Source organism: Podarcis cretensis (genome assembly GCF_951804945.1).
Source record: "Podarcis cretensis genome assembly, chromosome: 5".
In the NCBI taxonomy this organism is placed as follows: Eukaryota; Metazoa; Chordata; class Lepidosauria; order Squamata; family Lacertidae; genus Podarcis; species Podarcis cretensis.
In genome coordinates, this window is record NC_137174.1 from 9406383 (window position 1) to 9429760 (window position 23378).

General features: G+C 51.1%; 1 protein-coding gene and 1 long non-coding RNA gene across 2 annotated transcripts; both read right to left on the reverse strand.

The window, feature by feature from the left end:
- Positions 1-598: 598 nt before the first annotated feature.
- On the reverse strand, positions 599-7646 carry NKX1-1 (NK1 homeobox 1; the record flags this gene model as incomplete). The annotated part of the gene is made up of 2 exons (XM_079978549.1): positions 599-1978; positions 7148-7646. 2 exons carry the CDS (start codon positions 7644-7646, stop codon positions 1140-1142), a joined length of 1338 nt encoding a protein of 445 aa, XP_079834675.1. The 3' UTR covers positions 599-1139.
- Positions 7647-13955: 6309 nt separating this feature from the next.
- LOC307216563 lies at positions 13956-15601 on the reverse strand. The gene is made up of 3 exons (XR_013839150.1): positions 15510-15601; positions 14788-14908; positions 13956-14092 (listed from the first exon to the last, which is right to left on the reverse strand). It is a non-coding gene; the product is annotated as an uncharacterized lncRNA (long non-coding RNA).
- Between the last annotated feature and the right edge of the window lie 7777 nt (positions 15602-23378).

Genomic DNA, 23378 nt, shown 5'->3' on the forward strand with positions numbered 1-23378 from the left:
AAGAGAAGAACCTTTACACGCACACACGAATTATTGGAGAGGGGCCAGGGAATAAACGATGGGAAATAACGTCCACACAGAAAAAAGTCTACATGCGGAATATGTTTCTCTCCAAACCAGAAACGCTGGAGGTGTTGGGGAAGACGCGGCAGCCTTCTCGGTGACTTTGGGCTTATTTGAAAACTAGAAACATTAAAGGCAGCCGGATCCATGTACGGTTAAGCGGCCTGCACAGTTGCAATGGGAAAGCGGAGCAATCACAAGGGGCGGGGGACTAAGAACTGCTTAACTTTGGCTGGATCGTGAGTGCCCTAGATTATTTGCTTCTTCTGTCAGCGCCAACTAACTCTGGCGATGACTGCAGTGTTTTTTCTCTTTTTCTTTCTTTTTTTTTTTTAAAAAAGGGTAAAAACAGTCGCTCAGGCAGAACAAAGTCGACTAAATCAATTCTTTATTGATTTAGATTTCCAGCAAAGTGCTTTCTATACCTTTTGGATCAATGTTTCCTGCGCACTTTATACACAAATTATAAAGTTAAAATTTGTATAACATCCAGAAATATACATAGTTGACTGATGTTACAAAAAAGCTTGTCTCTTTCTCCCTCGTTGTTTTTTTTTTTAAGCGCATTTCCGGTAAGACAGCCCCCCCTCGGTTTTCAATTTTTAAACTCCCTCCTCCCAGTTCCTCGTCCTTTTTTAAAAACAGCGAGGCTGAAGTGCGTAAAAGCGCGGCGTCCCGAGGGCGGAGAGCGCCTCATTTCTTCGACGGCGCCTGGAAGGGACGCCGCGCCCCGATTCACCCTGAGAGTCTGCGGGGCAGAGGCATCTCGGACAAGGGGCGGTGGAGGAGGAGAAAGGGGACCCGGGCAAAGACGGGGCAGCGAGCATTATTTACATGGAGAGACCGAGGCGGCCTCCTTCGGCCTCTGCTCAGTTTGTCCCGCAGCTCAGAGCAACGCGACGGCTGCCCGCAGGCGAGAATCGTCCGTGGACCAGGCGCCAGGACACCTATCCTTTTGGCTCCGTCGGGTGGACGCGGGGACCGTAGGCCGGGGAGCGAGGCTGCCTCGGCCCGGCCCCGCGCAAGTCTCCTGCTCCGCAAGGGCTGGTGGCAGCGGCGGGGGCCCCGTCGGTCCCTCAGAGGTGCGGCGTGTAGAAGGCGGGCGCGCCGTAGGTTTGCGAGCCCAGCACGAAGGGCGAGAGGACGGCGGGGCTGGGCAGGAAGGGCAGCTGGGCTGCGCACACCAGCCCGCCGGCCGGGTGGCTACCGTAGGCGCCTGGCGGGCCGTGCATGGCCAGGCCGTGGCCCCCCATGGGGGGCGAATGGCTGAGCGGGCTGAGCGCTCCGGGCAGCCCCCCACCGCCGCCCCCCACGCCGCCGCCGCCGCCCGTCGGGGCGCTGGTGTCTGCGCCGGGGTTCTGCTTCTTCCACTTGGTGCGCCGGTTCTGGAACCAGATCTTGACCTGCGTCTCGGTGAGGCTGAGGGACAGCGCCAAGTTGAGTCGCTCGCACACCGACAGGTACCGCGTAGCCTTGAACTTGTTCTCCAGAGCCACCAACTGCTCGTACGTGAACGCTGTCCGCGCCCTGCGGGGCTTTCCGGACTTGGAATCCGAGCCCGGGCGCTTGCGCTTGGCTTTGCCCGACGGCGCGGACGCCGCCGCCGCTGCTTGCTGGCCCTGCGCCTGGGCCTGAGGCTGCGGCGGCTGCCCTCCGGAGGCGCCTCCGGGCTGCTGAGGCGGCGGGGGCGGCGGGTGAGCCCCGAGGTCGTCCGCTGCGAGGCTGCCTCCGCCTCCAGCCTCGAGGGCGCCCCCCTCGCTGTGGCTGCTGCTCTCCTCGCTGCACAGCTCCTCTTCCTCCTCGTCCTCTTCCTCCTCGTCCTCCTCCTCGTCGGGGGCTTCGCTCCCCGCGCAGGGGCTCCTCCGCTTGCTCGGATCCAGCTCGGCCTCCTCGCCCCGGTACAGCTCGCCGGTCTCTGCACATACAAGCGAAAGAGAGTGAGCCGGGCGGGCTCCTGCGGCCGTCCTCGCCCCCACCCCTCTCCACGCGCAAAGCACACATACAGCCTGGGGGTCCTCGCCCCCAGGACAGCAGTGCCAGGCGCAGCCCGTCGAAGACAGAAAAGGAGGAGACATTCCTTTGCCAGCCATTCCATCTTGGGCACATTTCGCCACCCGCACAACCGAAATCTCTCGGCTCTAGTTTGCTCACCCTATCCCTCCCCACATAAGTTCCTCAGACTACAGTTCTGCAAATGTGTCGTTCAAAAAGCGAGGCGCGTCTACTTAGCCACTTTTCTATTATTCGTGATCCTGATGGTGGGCATTGGTGTCCGCACCGGGGAGGGGGCCGTCTCTCTTTCCCCCGCCTTAATACTCCAGATTCCCACTTTTCATTTAAAAGGGAAAGTTTCTAGTAGCCATTCTCATTTGTTTCGTGAGAAACTTGCCTCCCTGCCCGCTCTGCTCTCGGTGCTTTAAGAATTAAGTTGTATCAGGGACCGAGATTTAGAAAAGCAGAGCTAGCCAATGAAACAAACCGAAGGCGAGACTCTTGGTCTTTTATAAAACCTTTTCTGCTGATCTTCCCTGGTGGGGGGGGGAATTATTGCTGCCCCACAGGAAAACAATTCGGGGGTCTGGAGTTTTGGTTTAGCTTTGATTGGGGTAGTATTGTTTACCGATAAATTTATTCATAATAAAAGCGTGTCAGCCAAGGTAACAGCCAAGACGGGAGCTCATAATGTTTCTAACTTGGGTCTTATTTCATACCAAAAAAATTGTGATTTTCTTCATTCTGTTAGTACCAATGCGCATAAAATCCTCCATATTTCTGTCATATTGCAGGGGACAGGAGGGTGCCTAAGAAATCGAGGGGTCTCGCCAGCGCCGCAAAGTAACCTCGTGTCGTTATACCCATTTTGCTGAAGTACTTTAGGACAGCTCTAAAGTGTAGCTCAATGTTGTTAACCTGGTATTTGGGTCGTGTGCTTTTGTTGTGTTTTGTTTTAAAGATAAATGCAGTGGGCTGTGAAGTTGATTGTCAGAGCAATGCAATTAATAAAGGCTGGGAGGAAGTCAATGGAGTCAGGGAAATAATTCAGGTGGTCAGTGGTGAACGGACAGAGAGTGGTCTGGATGCCAAGTCCACCTGTAGGTGGGCAGCAGACCTGGAGAACCAGTTTCTCAGAGACCAGGTCTGTCCAGGCCTCACCGCTGAAGACCTGCTCTCTGATGCAAGTTAGCTTTGTCTATTTATTTTTAGTTTTTACTTCCTTCGCCCCCTCAGAAAAATCACTGTGAATGCCCCCTTTACGCAAAGCAAGGGATGGTCGGTTGGTTGGTTGTAAGTCACTTTGGGTTACCTTGAGCAAGATAAAACAACTTCAAAATTATTATTATTATTATTATTATTATTATTATTAGTCCCACCCTCTGCACGCCTTACTCCCACTCCTTGTCCTCAACTTGCGGCCTTGGAAGTTCGGGGAGTGGCAGATGAAGAAGAAGCAGAAGCTATCGGAGGGGCAACCGGGGAGGCCCGCTGGCCGGAGGCTCTGTTTGGAAAGGCGAAGCTTGAGCGCGGCAGAGGCCTCGGGACGCGGCCTGAAGGTGGGTGGCGTCGCCTTTGAGCCCCGGGACCTGTTTGTTGAATGCTCTGCCGCTGCAATTTAGGATAATGCTGGCGGGGAGGGGGGGGGCTGGCGGGGGGGGGGGCGACACCAGGAGCTTCCTCCTTCGCGGCAGGCCGCCAGGCGATGGTCGCCTCTGTTGTTTTTGGGGTCTCATCGCGCGCGTCCAGAGCCATCCAGGGGGGCCGGGAGCGGGGGCCTGCGAGTCGCGCTGGGAAGCGCCCAGAGGACCCCCAGAAGGGGAGCCCAGGCCCTGGGGGAGGGTTCACTCCCCTGCTTTGAACCGCCAGACCACAAAACTCCGGGTCCCCCTTAAGTACCCAAAGCGCGTGTTCCCTGGCATGGCTTGGAGATGGGACGCCTGGGGTGACTTCCTAGGCTGCTGGCACCCTGCACTATATAGACTTCAGGTCCTGTTCCCCTCAGCCCAGAAGATTATCAGTCGACGGAAAGAAGGATTGGCTTCCTAAAACTACTGTACTACCAGGAACGCGCGGATTCAACTTGGGGGACAAAACTCCAACTAAATAATAATAATTATTTTTTTTTAAAAAAAAGCTTAATGATGAAAAAAATAATAAGCACGATCTCATTGGTCAAAGGATCGGTGCCCTTCGCTTGCTGCCTTGCAGCCTGCGCAAATCGAAGCCGGAGAAGCCGGGAGCGGACCGCGGGGAAGCCCTGAGAAAGGCTTCTCTCCAGCCAACTGAGCTGGGCAAATGGCCGGCACTCGATCCCGCAACACCCAGATTTCGTGGAAATAATGGCCCCCTTCATTCCCTACTGCAAAGGACTTGTTGAAGGCAGGCAGAACACATGCAGTTTATGGCCTGATTTTTTAAAAGCTGGTTGTTGTTCTTTATTTTTTTTAAAAAAAAAAGGTTAGAAAGTGTCCTTGATCCGAATGGAGCCGGAGAAGCAAGCAGTACGTCGTTCACTTCCCGTCAAAGCTTTGTCTGTCCGTTATTTGCTTATTCCTTTTTTTTTGTTTTTGTTTTTTTGGTTATCCCCTGGAAGAAGGATTTAATTGGACCAAATACTTGTATCGATTGCTAGAGCAGATCCAAACTTAATTAAACCAATTCTGTGTAATGTACAAAGCAGTTAGCGGTCACTTAATTTGTTTGGGGTTATATATTAATCGCCAATTAATGGGACTCGGGCGAGAGTCGGGCTCTTGCGGGTGCCCCCAGACCTCCCCAGTGTTTTGCTTTCGCCGACGAGGCAAATGAGCGAAGAAGAAAATCTCACTTTTCGAAAGCGACCAGCTCCCGGGTGGTAAAACGCGGCCTGGGGATGGTTTGTTTGTTTGGTTTTAAAAGCCTTAAATCGCCAAGACCCCCCAAACTTCTCAGGGAAGTTCGCGCACTTAAATTATTGGAGGAAACATGAAATCCAGGATACAAGGCTTTCCCTCCTGTGCAATATCGACCTCCTTTAAACCAGAACTAATTGTACAGCGGATCTCAAATTTGGCTCGGTGTAAACGAATTTATAGAGAAATTGTTTTAACGCGGACTGTTGCTGGATCCTCGCCGGACAAAAGAAACCGCAACCTCATTTCTGAAGTGGGGAGTTGTCGGACAATCGAGCTCTCCAAAGCTTGGCTTGTCGCCTCCCCGGGGAAAGGTGCAGAAACTCCGGCGCGCGATCGCGAAATCTGAAGCTCAGTGAAAGTTTAGGCAAAATGGTTTGGTTTTGCAAAGCCTCTGGATGAGCGCGGCATTTCTTGCGCGGGGGCTTTTCTTGCCACAAAACTGTATCCTTTCGGGGCGCTTCGGTAGGAGGCTTTCCGACTGCGCCCCAAAGTTTTGCCTAGAAGAAAAGTGCGAGCGCAGCAGTCTCGCCGATCGAGGTCCCCAAACTCCTCGAAGTCCCTCTCCTGCCCCACCACGCCCTTAGGATCTGGCCCCAGGAGTGGGGTCCAGGCGGGCCCTGGCACTGGGAGTAGGAGAGCTGGGCCTCCGCGCCTCCTGGCCAGGAGTGTTTGGGACACCCGCGGCCCCGATCAACCCGAGGACCCCTCTGGGCTCCCTGGCCAAGTGGCTGGAAGCCGGAGTGTCCCGGAGCGCGGGGCTCCAGAGTAGACGCAGGCCTTGGAGACTGGATGCGAACCGCGGGGCATGGAGTTGCGCGCCTGCTGACTTTGCGCAGGCCTCGGGCGGCTCGCGCTTCCCGGGGATGTGGCCGGCTCTGCTGGCGGCAGAGACCAGCCCGGCTTCGGAGCGGAGCTTCTTCCAGCACCCCGGGGCCCCCCGGTCCCACGCAGGGGTGTCCCAGCCAAGGAACCGGAGGGGAGCAAGGGCGAGGGAGGGGGCGTCGGGAGCCTAGGAGGGACCCGGGGAGGCAAAAGCAATCTGGCGCCCGGGTCGAACGCCCTTCCCGGTCGATAGGCAGCCCTAATAAGTGTAATAGGTTTTAATCGAGTAATTATCCGAATTTTGACCCTATAATTTAGATGTTAGGCGAGAGTTTGCAAGGTGCTTGAAAGAGATATGCACAATTCGATAATAGGATATCGACCCGCTCAGTCCTACACGCCACTCTGGGGCGATTTCCCCCATTATGCAGCCTCTTTACGCTGCTAAGCACATTTTACTTTAAATGTAATCGAAGGAATTTAATTGTTTTTCCAGAGATAACCAGCATTTTGTCACAATTAGTCTGATTTGTCCTTAAAAAAAGCTAAAGAGGGTGGGAGAGAGAGAAAATTGAATCTGTCGCCGGGAGCAAAAAGCCAGGTCTGTGCTTGTGCGTGTGTGTGTATTTTTTTAAAAAAAGAACATCCCTGGACCTTAAAGGCACATTTTACCCCGAAAAAGGTTAACCTGGGGGACCAGAACCCGCGCAGGAACCGCGGCGGTTGCGGTTCTGCAGCAATTGGAGGGCTCTGGCAGGCTTCCCGCTAACGCCAGCCGCTCTCCAATGGCCCAGGCGGTTGTAGCGGCTGCCTCCCGCTCAAAAGGGGACTTGGCTGCACGGTGCCATCTCTTGGGAACCTTGCCGGCCACCTGGAGTTGCAGGATGCTGCCTGGCTTGTCCGTTCCCTTCAGCCTGAGTCCAAGAAAGCAGCGCGCAGTGTCTGCCCTGGCCTTAAAGCTGAGGAGCGCACAAAGCAGGCATCTTGCAGCGCTGGAGCGCCGGCCCGGGCCCCTTCCTCTCCAGGCCGAGAAAGAAGGCTTCTTCCTCCTTTCCCAGGCTCCCTCTCCCTCTGCCTAGCATGGGAACCTGGAGGGCGAGTTCCCCACTTGGTGGCATTGCCTGGCACAAAACTTTGGGCGCGACTTCTCCTCTCTGCAGAGGGCCTCGGGGGCTTGCCCGCTCTCCTGAGTGCCTGCCTCTGCTCCCCTTGGCTGGCCCGCAACAACAGAGGAGACAGAAGTGGCGGACGAGCCGGCCAATGCAGGCGACTAGACGGGACCCACCGGGGTCCTCCCTGGCTGCTGCTGCTGCTGCTGCTGCTGCGGGGTGGGGGTTGCCAGGAAGGCGGCGAGGGCGGCCCGTGGTACTTACTGCGCAGGTCGGCCGCGGACTTTCTCCTGGCTGCCTGGAAGTCGTCAGCCAGAGCCTTGGCATCCGCGCCCGCCTCGTCCAGCTTCTCCTCGCTCACCAGCGTGTATTCTCCGCCGGCCGCGGCTTTGTAGAGCACGGCGCAGTGCCTGCGGCTCTTGCTGTTGAATTTGTTGGGGTCCAGGATGTCCAGCACCGAGAAGGAGGTGGTTCTGTGCACCACGGGCAAGGCGCCGCCCGCCCCCTCGGGCCCGGCCGTGTTGTTGGCGTTCTCGCTGCCCTGCCTGTCCCTGCTGACGGGGCACGAGTAGACCGGCGGCAGGTCGCTGCTGGGCGTCAGGCGCTGCTCCGCCGGCCCGTCCATGCTGTCCCCCCTCGGCCAGCTGCACGACCCGGGCTCCCCCAAGAGGCACTCCGGAGGGCTCGCTGCCGCCGCCGCCGCCACCGCTGCAGCCGGAATAGAGACGTCACCCACCTGAGCCTTGTCTCGCCTCACGTTCATGACTCCTCACAGAGCAGCCCTCCCCCCTCCACCGCCCTCCCCCTCCGGATGACTTCCTTCTGCAAACTTCGCCTGGAAACACCCCCTCCGGAGGAGGAGGAACTTGGCAGGGAAAGCGAGGCGCGGAGAGTGTGTGTGCGCGTCTGTGCGCTCGGCTCCAAAAGGTCCCTGCGCTGCTGCGGCTTCTGACCCCCGCCCCTCCTCTCTGGGGGGCAGCCTAGACATTTATCCCACCCTCCTTTCCAGCAGGAGGGGGGGGCGGCTTCGTTATGCATTCATATTTAGCACCCGGTGGTAATTGGCTGCAAATTAATCCCTTGCCCAGAACGGCCAGCAACCTTCGTCCCAGAGGAGCGCGCAGGAGGGTGGAGAGGGGGCGGCCGGGAGGGTGAAGGATAGCGGGGCTGCCGGAGATATACTTCGCTGTCAGCTCGGTTTCAGCGCCCTCCACTCATCTGGAAAGCATCTAAATAGCCTTATTTGGCGAGGTGGGAGGAGAAGGAGGCGCTCGCTTTGAAATAATTGCGGGATCCACCGAAACGCCGCGCTTGGGCTCAGCGACCGAAGAGGCTGCTTTCCACCCCGAAGCGCAAATTGCGCGCAAAAGTCACTCGCCCCCAGTCTCACGGTGGGTCTTTACCATCGCCGCCCTCCAGATCCGCCCATAAGTAGCAGCCCTTACTCACGAACAAGGACACACTGACGTTCAGAAGAACCACAGATACGTGGGAAGCTCGGGACCTTTTCACACGAGGGTGGAGGCCCTCTTAGCGCAAGGAAACCCCTCGAATTCCACATTCAGGTTCCCCTCCTGACCCTGTTCTGGAATTAGTGGGAGAGGAAATTGCCCAGGAGCAGAGAGCCGGAGCCAGATAGACCTGGGAATGCCAAGACCTCCTGCAGAGCAGTGTGGGGAGGGCGGCGGGATTAGAACTCCCCACCCAATAATTTGCACTTCATCTGGAACATACAATAAAAAGAACAGGACTTTTCAGCCCATTGGGGGGGGGGGGTAGGGGGAAATGCAATTTCCTTTGCTATATGGAAATTTCTGCAATTTGCTTCTTTGAGGGCGTTAATTCTGTTCTTGTTTTGGATGTCTAGATCACGGCGGCTTGAATTACCTGCCAAAAGAAAGGCCGGGACTAGAGACAGAATAAACGAAAAATTAGGGGGGTGGTTTTTTCCCCTTTTTCTTTTTTTTTCTTTTTTGCCTTTGAGTCTAGTGACACATACAAGGGCAGGTCTTTTGCAATTACCGCGAGCAATGATCCTTTGGAAAGCAGAAATTAAAACTTGGAAGGAATAATGGGTAAAGCAATCAGCTGTAATTTTGGTCGGGCTCGGACATGATTAGCCCATCAGTGGGCCGGGCCCAGGGGAGTCCCTGCAGGCGGGAGAGCCAGCGCCGCGCGGCTCTTTCTGGACACCTCGCTCGCCGGGTATCCGAGGGAGCAGTGGCGTAGCGTGGGTTATCAGCACCCGGGGCAAGGCAAGTAATTTGCGCCCCCTAACCCATGGATTTGCCCCCAGATGTTGCGCCCGGTGCGGCCGGCCCCCCTGCACCCCCCACGCTACGCCACTGCGAGGGAGGCCTTTCTTCTTTTTTACTTGGAGCCCCCCCCCCCCCTCAAGAAGGGTCCTTTAGGACTTGGTAATATTTAGGACGCGTGGGGGAAACTCGTCCCGCATGATCTACATCCACCCCGTCTTACACATCTTGGCCACTTTGGGCCAGCAATTAATTGCGCATTAATCCGACGCAAAGCCCCCCAGGGGAAGAACCAACGCCGGATTTCTGTCTTTGCTGACAGGCCCCAAAGGGACCTTCTCGAAGCGGGGAGCCGCCTCCCGGGCCTCCTGCCTCCACCTCCCCCCCAGCCTGGCAGGAGGAAGGAGCCGGGCGCGCGCAAGGAAGGCCTTCCATTGCTCCTAATCACAATTGATTGTCAATTAGAGGCTCATTTGCGCAATCTCCATCCATCTGCCATCTCCGGTTATCTGTTCTCGGGAAAGTTGGCGCTGATTCTGGGGGCCTCGACGAGCTGTGGCAGGCAATAATATCTCGGTTCTCGCTCGGGCCGGGTCTTAGCCTCATCCCCGGCCACAGGCGGGGCAGGAGCCAGGCGGCCACAACCTCTTCCTTTCCGTTTCTCGGAGGCAGGAGGGGACGGGGGCCAAGGCAGCCCGAAGCAGGGGCAAGACTCTTCTGCTCTCCTCCCGCTTGCCCGGTATGGGCGGTCGCAGGTCGGACCGGATCAGAGGGTCCCTGGCTTGGGGGCGCTCCTCTCGGACATCCCTTTCCCTGCTGGCCCCGGAAGGCAACCCCAACTGCCCCCCCTCGGCCTCTTGGGCGAGGCAGCAGCTTGTCTTGTCCCTGAGCTGCCTTATGAGCGATGCCCTCGGGGGGGCGCCGCGTTGGAAGGCAGGTGGGTGGGCAGGAGACACCTCGGCACCTCCGGGGAAAAGAAACTGCGGCCAACCGAGGGGGCTCTTGGCCGAGCTCGTGGGACTCGCGGGTGCCCCGGGGCTTTTCAAGCGAGGCCCAGCCGTGCGTCGAGCCGGCCACCGGGCCCTCGACGCCCGCTTGGTTCTCTGCCCCGATGGCTGCCCAAGCGACGGGAGACCGAAAGTCTTTCCATGCCCCTTCCGCCGACCCCCTCCCCCTCCCCGCTGCCGGTTCCGCGTCCTGCTCCGGAGTTTCAGCGCCAAACTTCCTTTTTAATTAGATCTTCCCAAGTCCAGTCAACAAATGAACCTTTTCTTTTCCTCCATTCATCATCGCCCTGTAGCGGCGCAGGCAGATCTCAGGGTAATTAAGGACATTTATCGTGGTGGTAAAACAGTTTAGCAGCCCTTGTTATATTGGGAAGGTCACTTTGATGGATTTACACGGGGTGGGGGGAAACTGGGCAGGAGGGGGGGTGCTCATCCCCCCTCCTCCGAGCCGCGAGCATTGATCAGAAACGTGTGCCGAGAGCACGGAAAGGTCATCGCGGGGGAAGGAGAAAGGCGCCCAGGCTCTGGGCTGGGGGTACCGAGAAGCCAGGCTCCGGCGGGGGGGGGGGTTCTGTCCTGCGCGCCCTGCACCCCAAGGTGCTCAGAGGGTGGGAGACGCGGGCGAGGAGGGAAGGCGTCTCTTCCCAAACCGGCCAGTTAATTAATGAATGAATTTAAACCCGTGCCTTCAACGCCTGTAACATTTCCGACGGGAAAAGACTAGAGCACCCGTCGCGCGTTGGCCCTTTGCCCTGTCTCGGCTGCACTTATTTGGAGCGCCGCGTAAAGAAACGATTCTCTTTCTTCCTCGAGGCCGCCATCATTTCCCGAGAGCGCAGCGACGGCCAATATGATGAAGACTGTGTACTGCCAAGAGGAGCACAGCCAGGCAGGTCCTTTTGCCCCAGAGGAACCACCAGACGCTTTCAGTTCTGCTTGAACTCCCCCCGCCCCCAACACACACTTTGCAAAAGGCAGAGACATTTCCACTGGTGAAAGCAGAAAGACAAGCAGCTTTTACACCAACAGCACGACGGCCAGGTTTTGGTTAAAGAGCATCGCTTGCACCCTATGGCACGCGGGGGCTGCCCCATTTTTATTCTCGCTACTCACTCGGGGTAGCTTCAACCGGAGGAGCGCCCGGTTGCAACGCGGAGCTGAGCTTGTCAGTTCTTTGGTACAACTCCCGTGCTGCAATTAAGTCTTAGACTCATAGAATTGGAGAGTTGGGTGGGACCCTGAGGGTCATCTAGCCCAACCCCCTTCAGCGCAGGAATCTCAGCTGAAGCATCCATGACAGATGGCCATCCAACCTATGCGTAAAAACCTCCAAGGAACGAAGGAGAGGCCACAGCCTCCCGAGGGAGTCCGCTCCACTGTCGAACAGCTCGAAGTATCTGCAGCTGAGAGAAGGACATAGCTTTGCTTTCTTTATCCCTGACTTTCAGTCCCTTTCGGGCGACATTGTGCTGAATTATAATAGACTGGTAGCTCCTAGGGGGCAAAGGACCATTTTTTGGGCACTTTGAAAATCTCCAGGCACAGTGATGTAACCATGATTGCTTGGGCCAGATCCAAGACTTACGGTTAAACAACGTTTCAGTCCTGAGAGTCTTTCCTCAGGGAAAACGAATCTGGAACGAAGCGAATGAAAAAACAGCAGGCTAATCGCAAACCTGAATATTGTTCTTCCACTGGCTTTGCTGCTGATTCACTGCCCCCGAGGAAGGAATTTCGTGTTGGAAACGCGTCGGGAATTGGCAGCAAAAAATTTAGCTGCGTCCGTTTGCTTTCTGCTTGCCTCGTGGTTCTACACTCTCTCCCCCCGCTTTCCTAAATACGCAAGCTAGCCCGGCCCCCTAGGCAGTCTCTAAATAGGCTGGGTTGGAAAGGACTTCTTGCTCTTGTCCGTTTGGGGAGGATCGAGTCCCTTTGAAAAGCAGCACCGTCCCGGGACACCACAGGCAAACCTCTGCGCGTGCAAGGAGTTAAACTTTTCGTGGGTACTTTTCCATTCTGGAGAGGGGAGGAGTCCCCACCTCGCTGAGTCCCAGACACTTTGTGGCTCAAGATAGAGAACGAGGTCTGGCTACTGGAGTTTTTTTTTAATTGCTCGCAGGTTCTTATAAAACTCTCAGCAGTGGCAAAACGAGCTGATTCTCCTGGTCCCCACTTTTGCCCCCGCGAATTAGGGCACAGGCCTTCGCTCCGGACATAATATATATATATTAACTTGGCACACAACGAGATGAGCTCCATGTTGTTTGGGTTTCTGCCACTTCCTGAAATGACGCGAGCAGAGATTGTTTTCACGATAAAGGTTAAAAATTATTTAAATTGCTAATCAAGCCCCAGTCAAAGAGACATTAATTCTCCCCAACAAATGGAATGGGGGGTAGGTGGGAGGGAAGGAGGCTACGGAGCTGATCTTGCCCTCTATCAATACATTGTCAGCTCTTCATCCTGGAAGATTTAAAAGCTCAGGGGATTTTCAGGTTAGGCTAGTAATGAGCTTAATTGAGGTTAATGCTTCCTGCACATCTCCTTGATTATTAAATTAATATTATCACACGCATGAATCATAATTAGAAGTTTAAATAATGCTCCGGGAAATCCTCCGAGGGCCTATTAAAACGGGGGTATCCCCCCCTTCTCGCTGGTTTCCCGGGGAAAGAGGCGCGCACTGGCAGCTGGGCTTGCAGGATCCAGGGGTGCTGCGCTCGGGGATGGGGGCCTGGGAACCTCGCGCGCGCGCAGAAGGATCTCTTCCCCGCCAGCCCACCCTCGCGGACCCTGCTAGTGCCTGCTTCTCCCATGACGTCTCGGCTCAGCTCCTCTTACGTGGTTGATCACCCCTGTACCAGAATCAACCAGAATCCTGCTTAACGTCACCCCTCCTCTCACACCTGATCTCTCCAGTCCCCGGAGCTGAAACAGACTATTAATATAAATGTTGTTGCCATGCATTGATGCCGTCGGAATGATTTCGTCTCCTGCCCCCCTGACTTCTGTAGGGTCCCCTCCCCTCGTAACTCATCTCGACCCGGGTAGATCCCTCAGAGAGGCCAGGCTGCCTCTCCGAAATCTGTCCCTGCTGGGGCGCAGGGATCCTTCAAAGACGCCTCTGCGCCGGCGCCTTCCCCCAAGGAGCAGCGGCTCGCCTCGGCCCGGTGGAGTCCTCGGGGGCTCAGCTCGGAGTCTGCTCTGACTCTGCATAACGACCCCCCTCCCCGAATCTGAAGAAACCCAAAGCCCCCCAAGGGCCTCCGTAGCGGAACTGCGCGTTTTGCCTTTCCAAATGAAACGAAAACAGGAGTTGTGCTGTTAGAGGTGCGCCAGCCCCGCTTGGTTGCTGGAGTTTCTTCCTCTCCAAGGCCCAGATCCTAAAGTCAAAGGGAGCCCGCGCAAAAATAAGCCCCGCCAGCCCGGCGAAGTGACCGGCTGAGCCCGAGGGGAGGCGCAGCGCAGCCGGGAGCCCCGAGCGGACTGGCGTGCGCGCTTGCCCGGCAGCCGGCAGCCGCGCAGGGGACGGCGAGAGCCGCTGCCTGGCTGCCGCCTCCCTTCGGGGAGCGAGAGGGAGGTTCCCCCTCTTCTTGCTTTAAATAAAACCGGGCCGATCTCGAAATAAAACAAAAGAGGCCAAAATTAGCCGCCGGGACCATTCGTAACGCTCGCCTTTTGTCGGAGAGCGAGCGCGAGGGGAGAATCAGATGGCTCACCCCTGCCACAACTATCTCTTTTCTCCCCCTCTATTTATTTTCCTCTCGGTTGCTGCAACATATTGAAGGGGGAGAAAAAGGAAACATTAAGATCAACCGGGAGCTCTGCCGACGGTTTAACGATTTCAAATGAGCGTTGACTCGGGTGAAAATCTGACAATTACCCATCAGGATGGCAGATGATGGTTAAAATTACCAGGAATCAATATTCTCACCGGGTGTCCCAGCCTGATAAGAGAGACCAAGACAATGTTGACTATTAAAGTCGACAGCTTGAGATATTACACTATTAGTTATGCTATTTTTAATAATCTATAATATTTGGGCTATAATTAATTAATTATACGGGTCAGATAATATCTGGGGCTGGAATTAGGTCTGAAAGGTCTATTAAGGTTGGTAATGAGAAAGGAGAAATCTAATCTAAGGACGAGGAGCCGTGAAGGAACAAATAGACAACCGACTTCAGCTAGACAGAGCGGGAGAGATGGGATGGCGCAGACCCGGAGCGCGCGGCTGCCTGGACCAGAAGCGCCCTGCGCCCAGCTCCGGCTGCTTTTGTATAAAAAGTGCTCAGGGTCCTCCTGTGCAACGGGAGAACATTCTGCTTAAAGAGACATTAAAACATTTTTTTTTTTTTAAATGCAAAACAACCCCCGTCCCATCCCTTGGTAGGTGTCTCACTAAAACGAGGAGGGGCAGAGACCGGGGCAGAAGCAGCATTTTGGACGGTCACGGCACCCACCGGCTCCCCAAAAGCCTGCTGGGGGCCCTTTTCCTTTCTGAACATTAAAGATGTCTAGTATTCTTGCACTGCAAAGAAGATGGGCATTTCACAAGCCCATTAAAGAACAAACAGACTAGAAGGGCGCATTCCCACAGAGGTTCTTTTTTTGGACACGTGTCTGTGCGCGCGCGCTCACCCTGAAAGACACCGTCACGTGACAGCCTCTGAACGGGACCCGGCTGGCCGGATGTTTATCCACTCTTCACCAGATTCTAATAAATTTTCTATATTCTTGTCTTGGATACTGCAGTTCCAGCCTTTGTACAGTGAATTTTATTAAAATACATATTAATAAAGATTGGACTAAATACAGCTGGCTTCCTTCAAGGTTGTTAGGTGCGGGGTTTTAAAATCACCTCATAAATATGCCAGCCAAATTATTTGTGTTTTGCTTATACACCCATGACTTTTCTATAAATACAACCCCCCAAAATTATTTTATCTGCAGTTTTGGAAAATCTCACGTTAAACTGTATCAGTATAATTTAAGTCTTCTGCTTCCTGAGTATCTCTAGGTTTGCTAACCGTTGCTATTATTTTACATAGATTCTGAAAGCAGAGAGGACAGTCCTATCCAAAAGGAGGTTACTTATCATATATATTCTGCCATTATGTACTCCATCACTTTGAAACAAGGCAATAAATATATCAAAATTTTCAGTCAGGCGAACTAGAGTTTTGCTACTTAAAAAAAATATCCATAGATAAATAGATATATATTTAGGAAACAGTCAAAATATATGCTGTCTAATACATTTGATTTATTTTTTCATAAGTTTTCATGGTTTTCTTACTTTGTTTTTTTTTTTTATCTAAAGCCTGGATAAACATTTTCTTAATTTCCATTGTTATACGTACCATGAATGGCTAGCAAAGGAGTTTGTGAAATCTTGGAAACCTTTGTCCTCACCAGCATGAGAGATTATGTTGTTCTGCGTGTGAACCTGTCCTTTACTCTTTGTGACTTTATAATGGGTGGCCCTTTGGTACTCCTGTTGTTGCTGAACTACATCTCCCATCATCCTTTGCCATTGGCCACACTTGTTACAGCTGATCCAGTTCAGCAACCTCTGAAGGGCCAAAGGTCTTGTTTTGGAAGAACATTTGGGCAATTGGCAGAAGTTCATTTTTATTATGCACTGGACAACTTGAATTTTATACAAGCTGCTTCTTGTCCATAACCACCTATTCCTACCCAATACAAACCATCAAAACCTACTGTGTGTAAAGACTTAAACTTTGAACCTCTCATTTTTTAGTTTAGGGAAATTAGTCACCACTACTGTTTAACGCATAAAATCATGCTATCTTTTCCAATAAAACCACGAGAAAAATAGTACAATAAAACATGTTGTTCAACTCTCACATAAATAATATTTTCATTTGATGAAAAAGGGAAGGGAATAATGAAACAAGGCACAGGAAACAGGCATTTTGCTGTTAACAGAAATGAAACAAGGGAAAGGGAGAAATGGCCACTTTTTATTGAAGCATTGGCTTCATTTATTTAAAGGTGCCATTTTAGAAAAATAGCGGCATGTTCAACCTTTTCACATTGCAGTGATGATGTAACTTTTCATTTTAAATTAGTGCTGTGCCAAAAAGCCTTTCGTTTTATTTTCTCCAGCAATTAATGCCAAAATAAATTGCATATGAAATTACCATGCTGAGATTCTCATGGGTGGGATGTAGGGTTTTTAAAAATTGCACTTTGTGAGTGTCCTTTCTTTCGTTCTGCAAATCATCTTTTCAGCACCCTGCAGGCCACATGGATGCAAGTGCTTTCTGAAAACACTACAACATCTTAAGCTGCATTCTCCTGCAAGCCTCATGTGTGCCTGACAGCTGTTCATTATTACCTTAAGTCAAACCTTTTAATGAAGAAATTCTAAAATGCTCTGAGAATGAGACAGAAACATTGAAGCCTCTTTGCAGGGGGAATAAAAGTTGTGACAAATTGGAGGATGGGTTTCAGCACAGCCCTGTTTCAAACAGTTTTTCTTCTTTGGGCGCTGTGTGTGCTTTGGGTCATGTCTTCTGGCACCCAGAAGAACGGAGATCAGGATCCACAGATTCTCAAGTGCAAAGAGGGCACAGCTTTACACATGCATGCATGCTCTCCCGTGCTCTCTCAAACAGATAATTGACACTGTCAGTTTTGACAAGACTGACCATTTGTTGAGCAAGATGGACTGGGTTCAGTCACCCCAGAACATGTGATGGATGTTGTCAAAACTGGCAATACCTGGATGGAGGAATCCAGGAAGCAAACTTGCTTATCCGCTGCAGTTTTCAAATATCATTCATAGAGCTTATTATTGACCATAGCATCCTCTTGGACCAGCTCTAAGGAATGGGAATTGGGCGCATTGTGTTACAGTAGTTCCAATCGTACCTCTGGGACAGAGTCCAGAAAGTAGCATTGGGAGGGTGTCTTTCAGCCCCAACTTTATGGGGTGCACAGAACACTCTCTTATTGCCAGTGTTATATACCACAAATGACTGTGTCCTAGAACAGATGGGAGTGTAGAGAGGGATGGTGCCCAGGACCTGGTGTAATTGTAGTTGAACCAATATGGAACCGTGACTACAGCACCATCAAATTCAATGTATCTCTAAATGAACAATTACAATGAAAACCAAAATCCACCACAGACACATCTAAGTGTGCCGGGTTCTGCCCAACATTGTAACTAGTCACAATTGCAGCCCTGGGCAGTCCCCCTTCTCCAAGGGTTATCAGTCTTAGATGGTTGTTTCGTAGGGCTCAACCCTGACCGAAAACAGAAGGAAGCCATCATCACATGAAGCAGATTCCAAGAAACCCAGGACAAGTGTGAGAGAGGTAGTAGGTGGGAATGCAAATACTTTCAGTACAGAAAGTATTGATCTGATGTGTAGAGATCTTTCCTATTCTACTTAATTCAAGAGTGTTCTGGAAGGTTTCTTTCCATGTGGAAGAAGCAGGCAGAAGGTTTCTGATGTTTGGGTTATTCCTTCTGGGAAGCTGAGTACAGCTGGTTTAAACTGGTTCTGTTATCCTTTCTGTCAAGGTTATGCGGACTATAATAGTCAGGCCAGGAGGAGTCTGGGTCACTTTCTCTTTCTATCTCTTTGTTCTGGTGTGGTGTTCTGTTGGACCTCACAAAATCACTGTTTACATTCCTTTGAGGGAAGAGACTACAGTGGTATCTCGGGTTACATACGCTTCAGGTTACATACGCTTCAGGTTACAGACTCCGCTAACCCAGAAATAGTGCTTCAGGTTAAGAACTTTGCTTCAGTATAAGAACAGAAATCGGGCTCTGGCAGCGCGGCGGCAGTGGGAAGCCCCATTAGCTAAAGTGTTGCTTCAGGTTAAGGACCGCAGGTGGCGCTGTGGGTTAAAGCCTCAGCGCCTAGGGCTTGCCGATCGAAAGGTCGGCGGTTCGAATCCCTGCGGCGGGGTGCGCTCCCGCTGCTCGGTCCCAGCGCCTGCCAATCTAGCAGTTCGAAAGCACCTCCGGGTGCAAGTAGATAAATAGGGACCGCTTACCAGCGGGAAGGTAAACGGCGTTTCCGTGTGCGGCTCTGGCTCGCCAGAGCAGCGATGTCACGCTGGCCACGTGACCCGGAAGTGTCTCCGGACAGCGCTGGCCCCTGGCCTCTTGAGTGAGATGGGCGCACAACCCCAGAGTCTGTCAAGACTGGCCCATACGGGCAGGGGTACCTTTACCTTTTTACCACTGTACTTTTGGTTCTTGGCTTTACGCTTCGTGTTTGTCTTTTCCCCAGTCTCTGAATTTGAAAGTGAAGCTGGGGGCAGATGCATTTTCAGTTATCCTAAGGGGATGCCCTCCCCCCAGTAAGAACCCAATATATATATATCTAAGACTCACCTCTTTACCCACACCTTTCAACAGATAAGATAGTTTGCTTTGGGGGACACGCCTTTCTTGCTGAATTTATGGTTGTTCTTTCTCGTTTGGAACAATTTTATCTGTTCTATCATCGCAATGGTTTTGTTTTTATACTTGCATATTTTGCAATTGTAACCTGTCCTGAGACCTTGGATGAACACACACAATACTTTATTCTAGAATCAATGGTGAATGAGTACTTGGGTCCCGGCCCCCATGTAGTCCTCACACTGTCTAGATCAGAGGTAGGCAACCTAAGGCCTGGGGGCCAGATGCGGCCCAATTGCCTTCTATTTAAAATGCATCTCTGGGTTATTTGTTCTATTTAAAATGCATCTCTGAGTTATTTGTGGGGCCTGCCTGGTGTTTTTACATGAGTAGAATGTGTTGTTCTATTTAAAATGCATCTCTGGGTTATTTGTGGGGCCTGCCTGGTGTTTTTACATGAGTAGAATGTGTGTTTTTATTTAAAATGCATCTCTGGGTTATTTGTGGGGCATAGGAATTGGTTCATCCCCCCCCCCCCAATATAGTCCGGCCCACCACATGGACTGGCCCATGGCTGAAAAAGGTTGCTGACCCTTTGTCTAGATCTATCACATACTCTTTGCCCCCGAGAAACTGGTTTCACTCCAAAAACAATAATGTTTATTTCAGGTTGAGTCTGCATTAAGCAGAGCTGGCAAGGTCAGGATGAATCCACATTTTCCCATTGACGATGGGTGGGAGGGCAACACTGGTTTCTTCATTCACCTGGGGCATGTGCAGGGAGGAAAAGGCATGGATAACATAAGCATGGGGCAGGTTTCCAAATGGGTATCAAGTACTGTACCCATCCTCACCCTTGCAGATGGCAGGATCTAGAACAGTGGAAGATTTGTGGTCTACAGGACTTTGTGTACAGTCCTTTGGGGAGGCTGTATTCACCCACCTAGATCATGTGACTATGTCTGAAAACACAACGGAGCTAAAGGCATAAGTATGAGTTCGTTAATAACATAAAAAACAGAACTTTTTGTTTCTAATTAATAATATACCCGTATATAGAGAGGTTGGGACGCAGGTGGCGCTGTGGGTTAAAGCCTCAGCGCCTAGGACTTGCAGATCGAAAGGTCGGCTGTTCGAATCCCTGCGGCGGGGTGCGCTCCCGCTGCTCGGTCCCAGCGCCTGCCAACCTAGCAGTTCGAAAGCACCTCCGGGTGCAAGTAGATAAATAGGGACCGCTTACCAGCGGGAAGGTAAACGGCATTTCCGTGTGCGGCTCTGGCTCTGGCCAGAGCAGCAATGTCACGCTGGCCACGTGACCCGGAAGTGTCTCCGGACAGCGCTGGCCCCTGGCCTCTTAAGTGAGATGGGCGCACAACCCCAGAGTCTGTCAAGACTGGCCCGTACGGGCAGGGGTACCTTTACCTTTACCTTATATAGAGAGGTAAAAAGAAAGCACTTCTCTTAACCCAAAAATGAACTTTATTTAAAGGGACAGAATGAATTAACATTCGTAGTTTTTAATAGGATATTCATAGTAATACAATTTATATGCATTTTGTTCTACATTTCCATTGCACTTCCCATAATTTCATCTTGCAAAGCAGAACTTGTGATTGCTTAAACTGCTGAACTTGTTAAATGCTCTTGTTAGGAGAGTGAAAACTTACACGTTCATTTAAGAGTGCTGAACAATCTTTCACCAGTTGAATTTGATATGGGCAATGTAAAAAGCTTTTAATGAAGTGTCTCTGTATTTGGAAATGGGACACTCAAATCACCAATAATGAGCTCATACACTGCAGTGGGAGACTTTGGTGATATAAAGGCCTCGTTGCTGACAAAATGCACAAAGTGTTGCAATTCATCTTCAAAAAAATCAGAATCCAGCATCCAAATACCCAGTAATTCTTCAATGCTCGTCATCTTTCTCTGCCTGGATTATATGCTATACAAAAAACACCAGAATAAGTCCAAAACTGATTTCTTAGAATCTCCCTGCTGTCCGTGTTGTATAACTATCCCCCTCTAAAATAGGTTTCTTGTCATCAGCTTCATAAAAAAAGTTTCCCTCTGCCTTAAATGATTCTCATTCGAGTCCTCATTGGGATTGACAGTATATTCTGTTTTAAAAAGTGCTTCTATTTCATCGTAAATTTCTTTCAATGCAAAAAATGGCAGAGACTCTTGCAGAACATCTTGTATTCAGTGGGAATCCTACTCAGAGTAGACCCTTTACAATTAAGAAACACTAGCAACTTAGGCCCATTAATTTTAATGAGCAGGGCTAGCATAACGTCACAAACTGAGCCTGTCTGGATCTTCTGCTATGGGACAGCTCTATAAATTAAGTAGGCCGATAAATACGGGGAAAGCAAAATGTCAGAGAAAGATCTGAAATATTTTCCTTAAAGCTTGACTTCGCTTTATTCTGGATTGTTTTATTTAATGTGTTGTAAACAGCTTTGAGATTTCCCCCCCTTTAAAATATAAAGTGGAATAGAAATAACAACAACAACAACAACAACAACAACAACAACAACAACACATCATCCTGTCCTCACAGTGGCTGATCAGATGCCTGTAGGAAGCCTGCAAATTGGTCATGAGCAATACAGCACTTTGCCCATCTGTGATTTTGAGCACAGGATACAACCCATCATTGCCTGTCAGTCACATGTTACATGGAACCTGTCAGGCTTCAGGGAATCCAATCCCCCTCCCTAACGGGTGACTGCCAGAAATAGGAAAACAAGACTTTCTTACCAAGGTATTTTATTCAATATTCACAGAGAGGGACGTAGGGTGTTGCCTATTGGATAATGGCGTTGCTCTGAATAAGTCCCACCCCCTCCATCTCTCCTATTATACGTCATCCCCACATCGGCTGATCTGAGCTTTCGGCCTCTGAGCTTTCTGTTTCCTACTCTCAATGCCCGCTGGGACCCAGAAGGGGGGGGGGGGTCTGGCGACACTGAGTCTGTTAGCTGTCTCTCCCCAGTAGTGCTTCTTCTTCCTGCTCCTCTCCCAATATTTCCCAGCTTCTCCCCACTGCAGCCTGTGAACTGTGACCTTCTGCAAACCACTGTTCTAAATCTATGCTGTCGTCTAATTCTCTGGGTCTCCACCATTCCTCCTCAGTCCAGTCCCTGACAGAACCATGGCTATTCTTTTATCAGAGTGCCAAGAAAAAACTCAGAAGCAGTTAGTGGCTGTAGTACTAATAGACAGTAATCACTGCAATGTCATGGGAATCCACTCAGTGTTTTTCGTGTCCCATTTCCAGAGCCTAGAGTAGCTCCACTCCAGGTTTTACAAAACAAGTTGCAAGGTGCACAGCATCCCCTGTTGAACAAAATCCATTGCTTGCCCCAGCATGCCTTGGAAGGAAGGAAGCTAAATCCCTACCTCAGAGTAAGCCAACTTGGTGGGGCGTACTTCTGAGTAGATGTGCATGAGATAATTTGTATGTTATTCAGCATTTTTAAGAAAACCCTTCTCCTTAGAGGCATTAAACTTTTGCATTTAGTTTTCTGCTGTTTCAGATTATTTTATGACGTCAACCCAACGTACCTTCACACTCCCTTGAGCACAAAGATTCTAGAAAGACTTCTGAACAGGGGCAACCCTAGGAGCTGGTTAGGTTGGCCCCTGCCGAGGGCACAAGCTCAGTGGAGCACCAAAATCACACCTCTTCACTCTGGAAGGCAGGCAGCTGGATGGACCAACAGAGGTGGATAGCAGACCTGACCCTGGTGGCCATGGAGGAAGTCACTGGCGGAGCACAAAAGTGCAAACTTTTTCAGTTTCTGGTCCATGGTCTCTCCTGGATTTGGAAGTGCCAACATATCTCCTTGCCAAGGATGTAAAGGGGCCTAGGTACGCCTCTGCTTTTGAAGTTTAGATAAAAAAATAAGCTTCTGCTTGAGAAACCCATGGTCCTTATCACTCAGCGTAAAGGGTCCCGCAAAGTGGGCCAAATGGGCAAAATTGGTCTTAATTAGGTCAACCTACTAAATGTGCTATTGCTCCACATTTACATCATTAAGAAAACATACGTCTCAGGGAACAATTTGTTGTCTGTTGGCCGCCCCTCTCCAAAGTGTTCGGTTATTGTTTTACTAAGGCACCACAATCTCTGATTGATGCTTTCATTCACAAGTTGACCTTGTCATTGTTTCCACAAGTACTCGTAATTGTTACAAAGGAGAACGCTGGGCTTTAATTATCTGTGCTAAAACTCATATGCTCTGGTTACACTCTGCTGATTGTATTGGATACACTGCAATATTTATTTGCCAAAGAAGAAGAAATGGCAACTGCAAGTCAGTCTGAGGGCTCTCACATGGGAAAGTAATGGTGGGTATTACAGGTTCCTAAAATACTGTAATAGCATACAGTAATTCAGGCAACCCCAGTAATCTGTTGATGCTTGGGTTCAGTACAGATTTCTTGCTATTATATCAGGCAGTCTTTTCAGTGGAGAATATATTTGTTAAGGTATAAACATTTAAGTGTAAGAAGAATAGAGTATCAATATTGCGCTGGGCAAGCTGCAACACACAAGGATTTCCTGAATGCAGTTTGTTCATTTGTTCATGCAGTAGCTATATCGCATGTCTTCAGTTGCCACAGATAGTCGTAGCGGGTACAATCCATCAGGATATTATTTGGGGGGGGGGAATGCTCCATTGAAATGAATGGGAGCTGCATCAGAATACAACTTTGTTTTTGTGCATCTCTATTTATTTCAACAAAGGTCCATATAGTTAAAGCCATGGTTTTCCCAGTAGTGATGTATGGAAGTGAGAGCTGGACCATAAAGAAGGCTGATCGCCAAAGA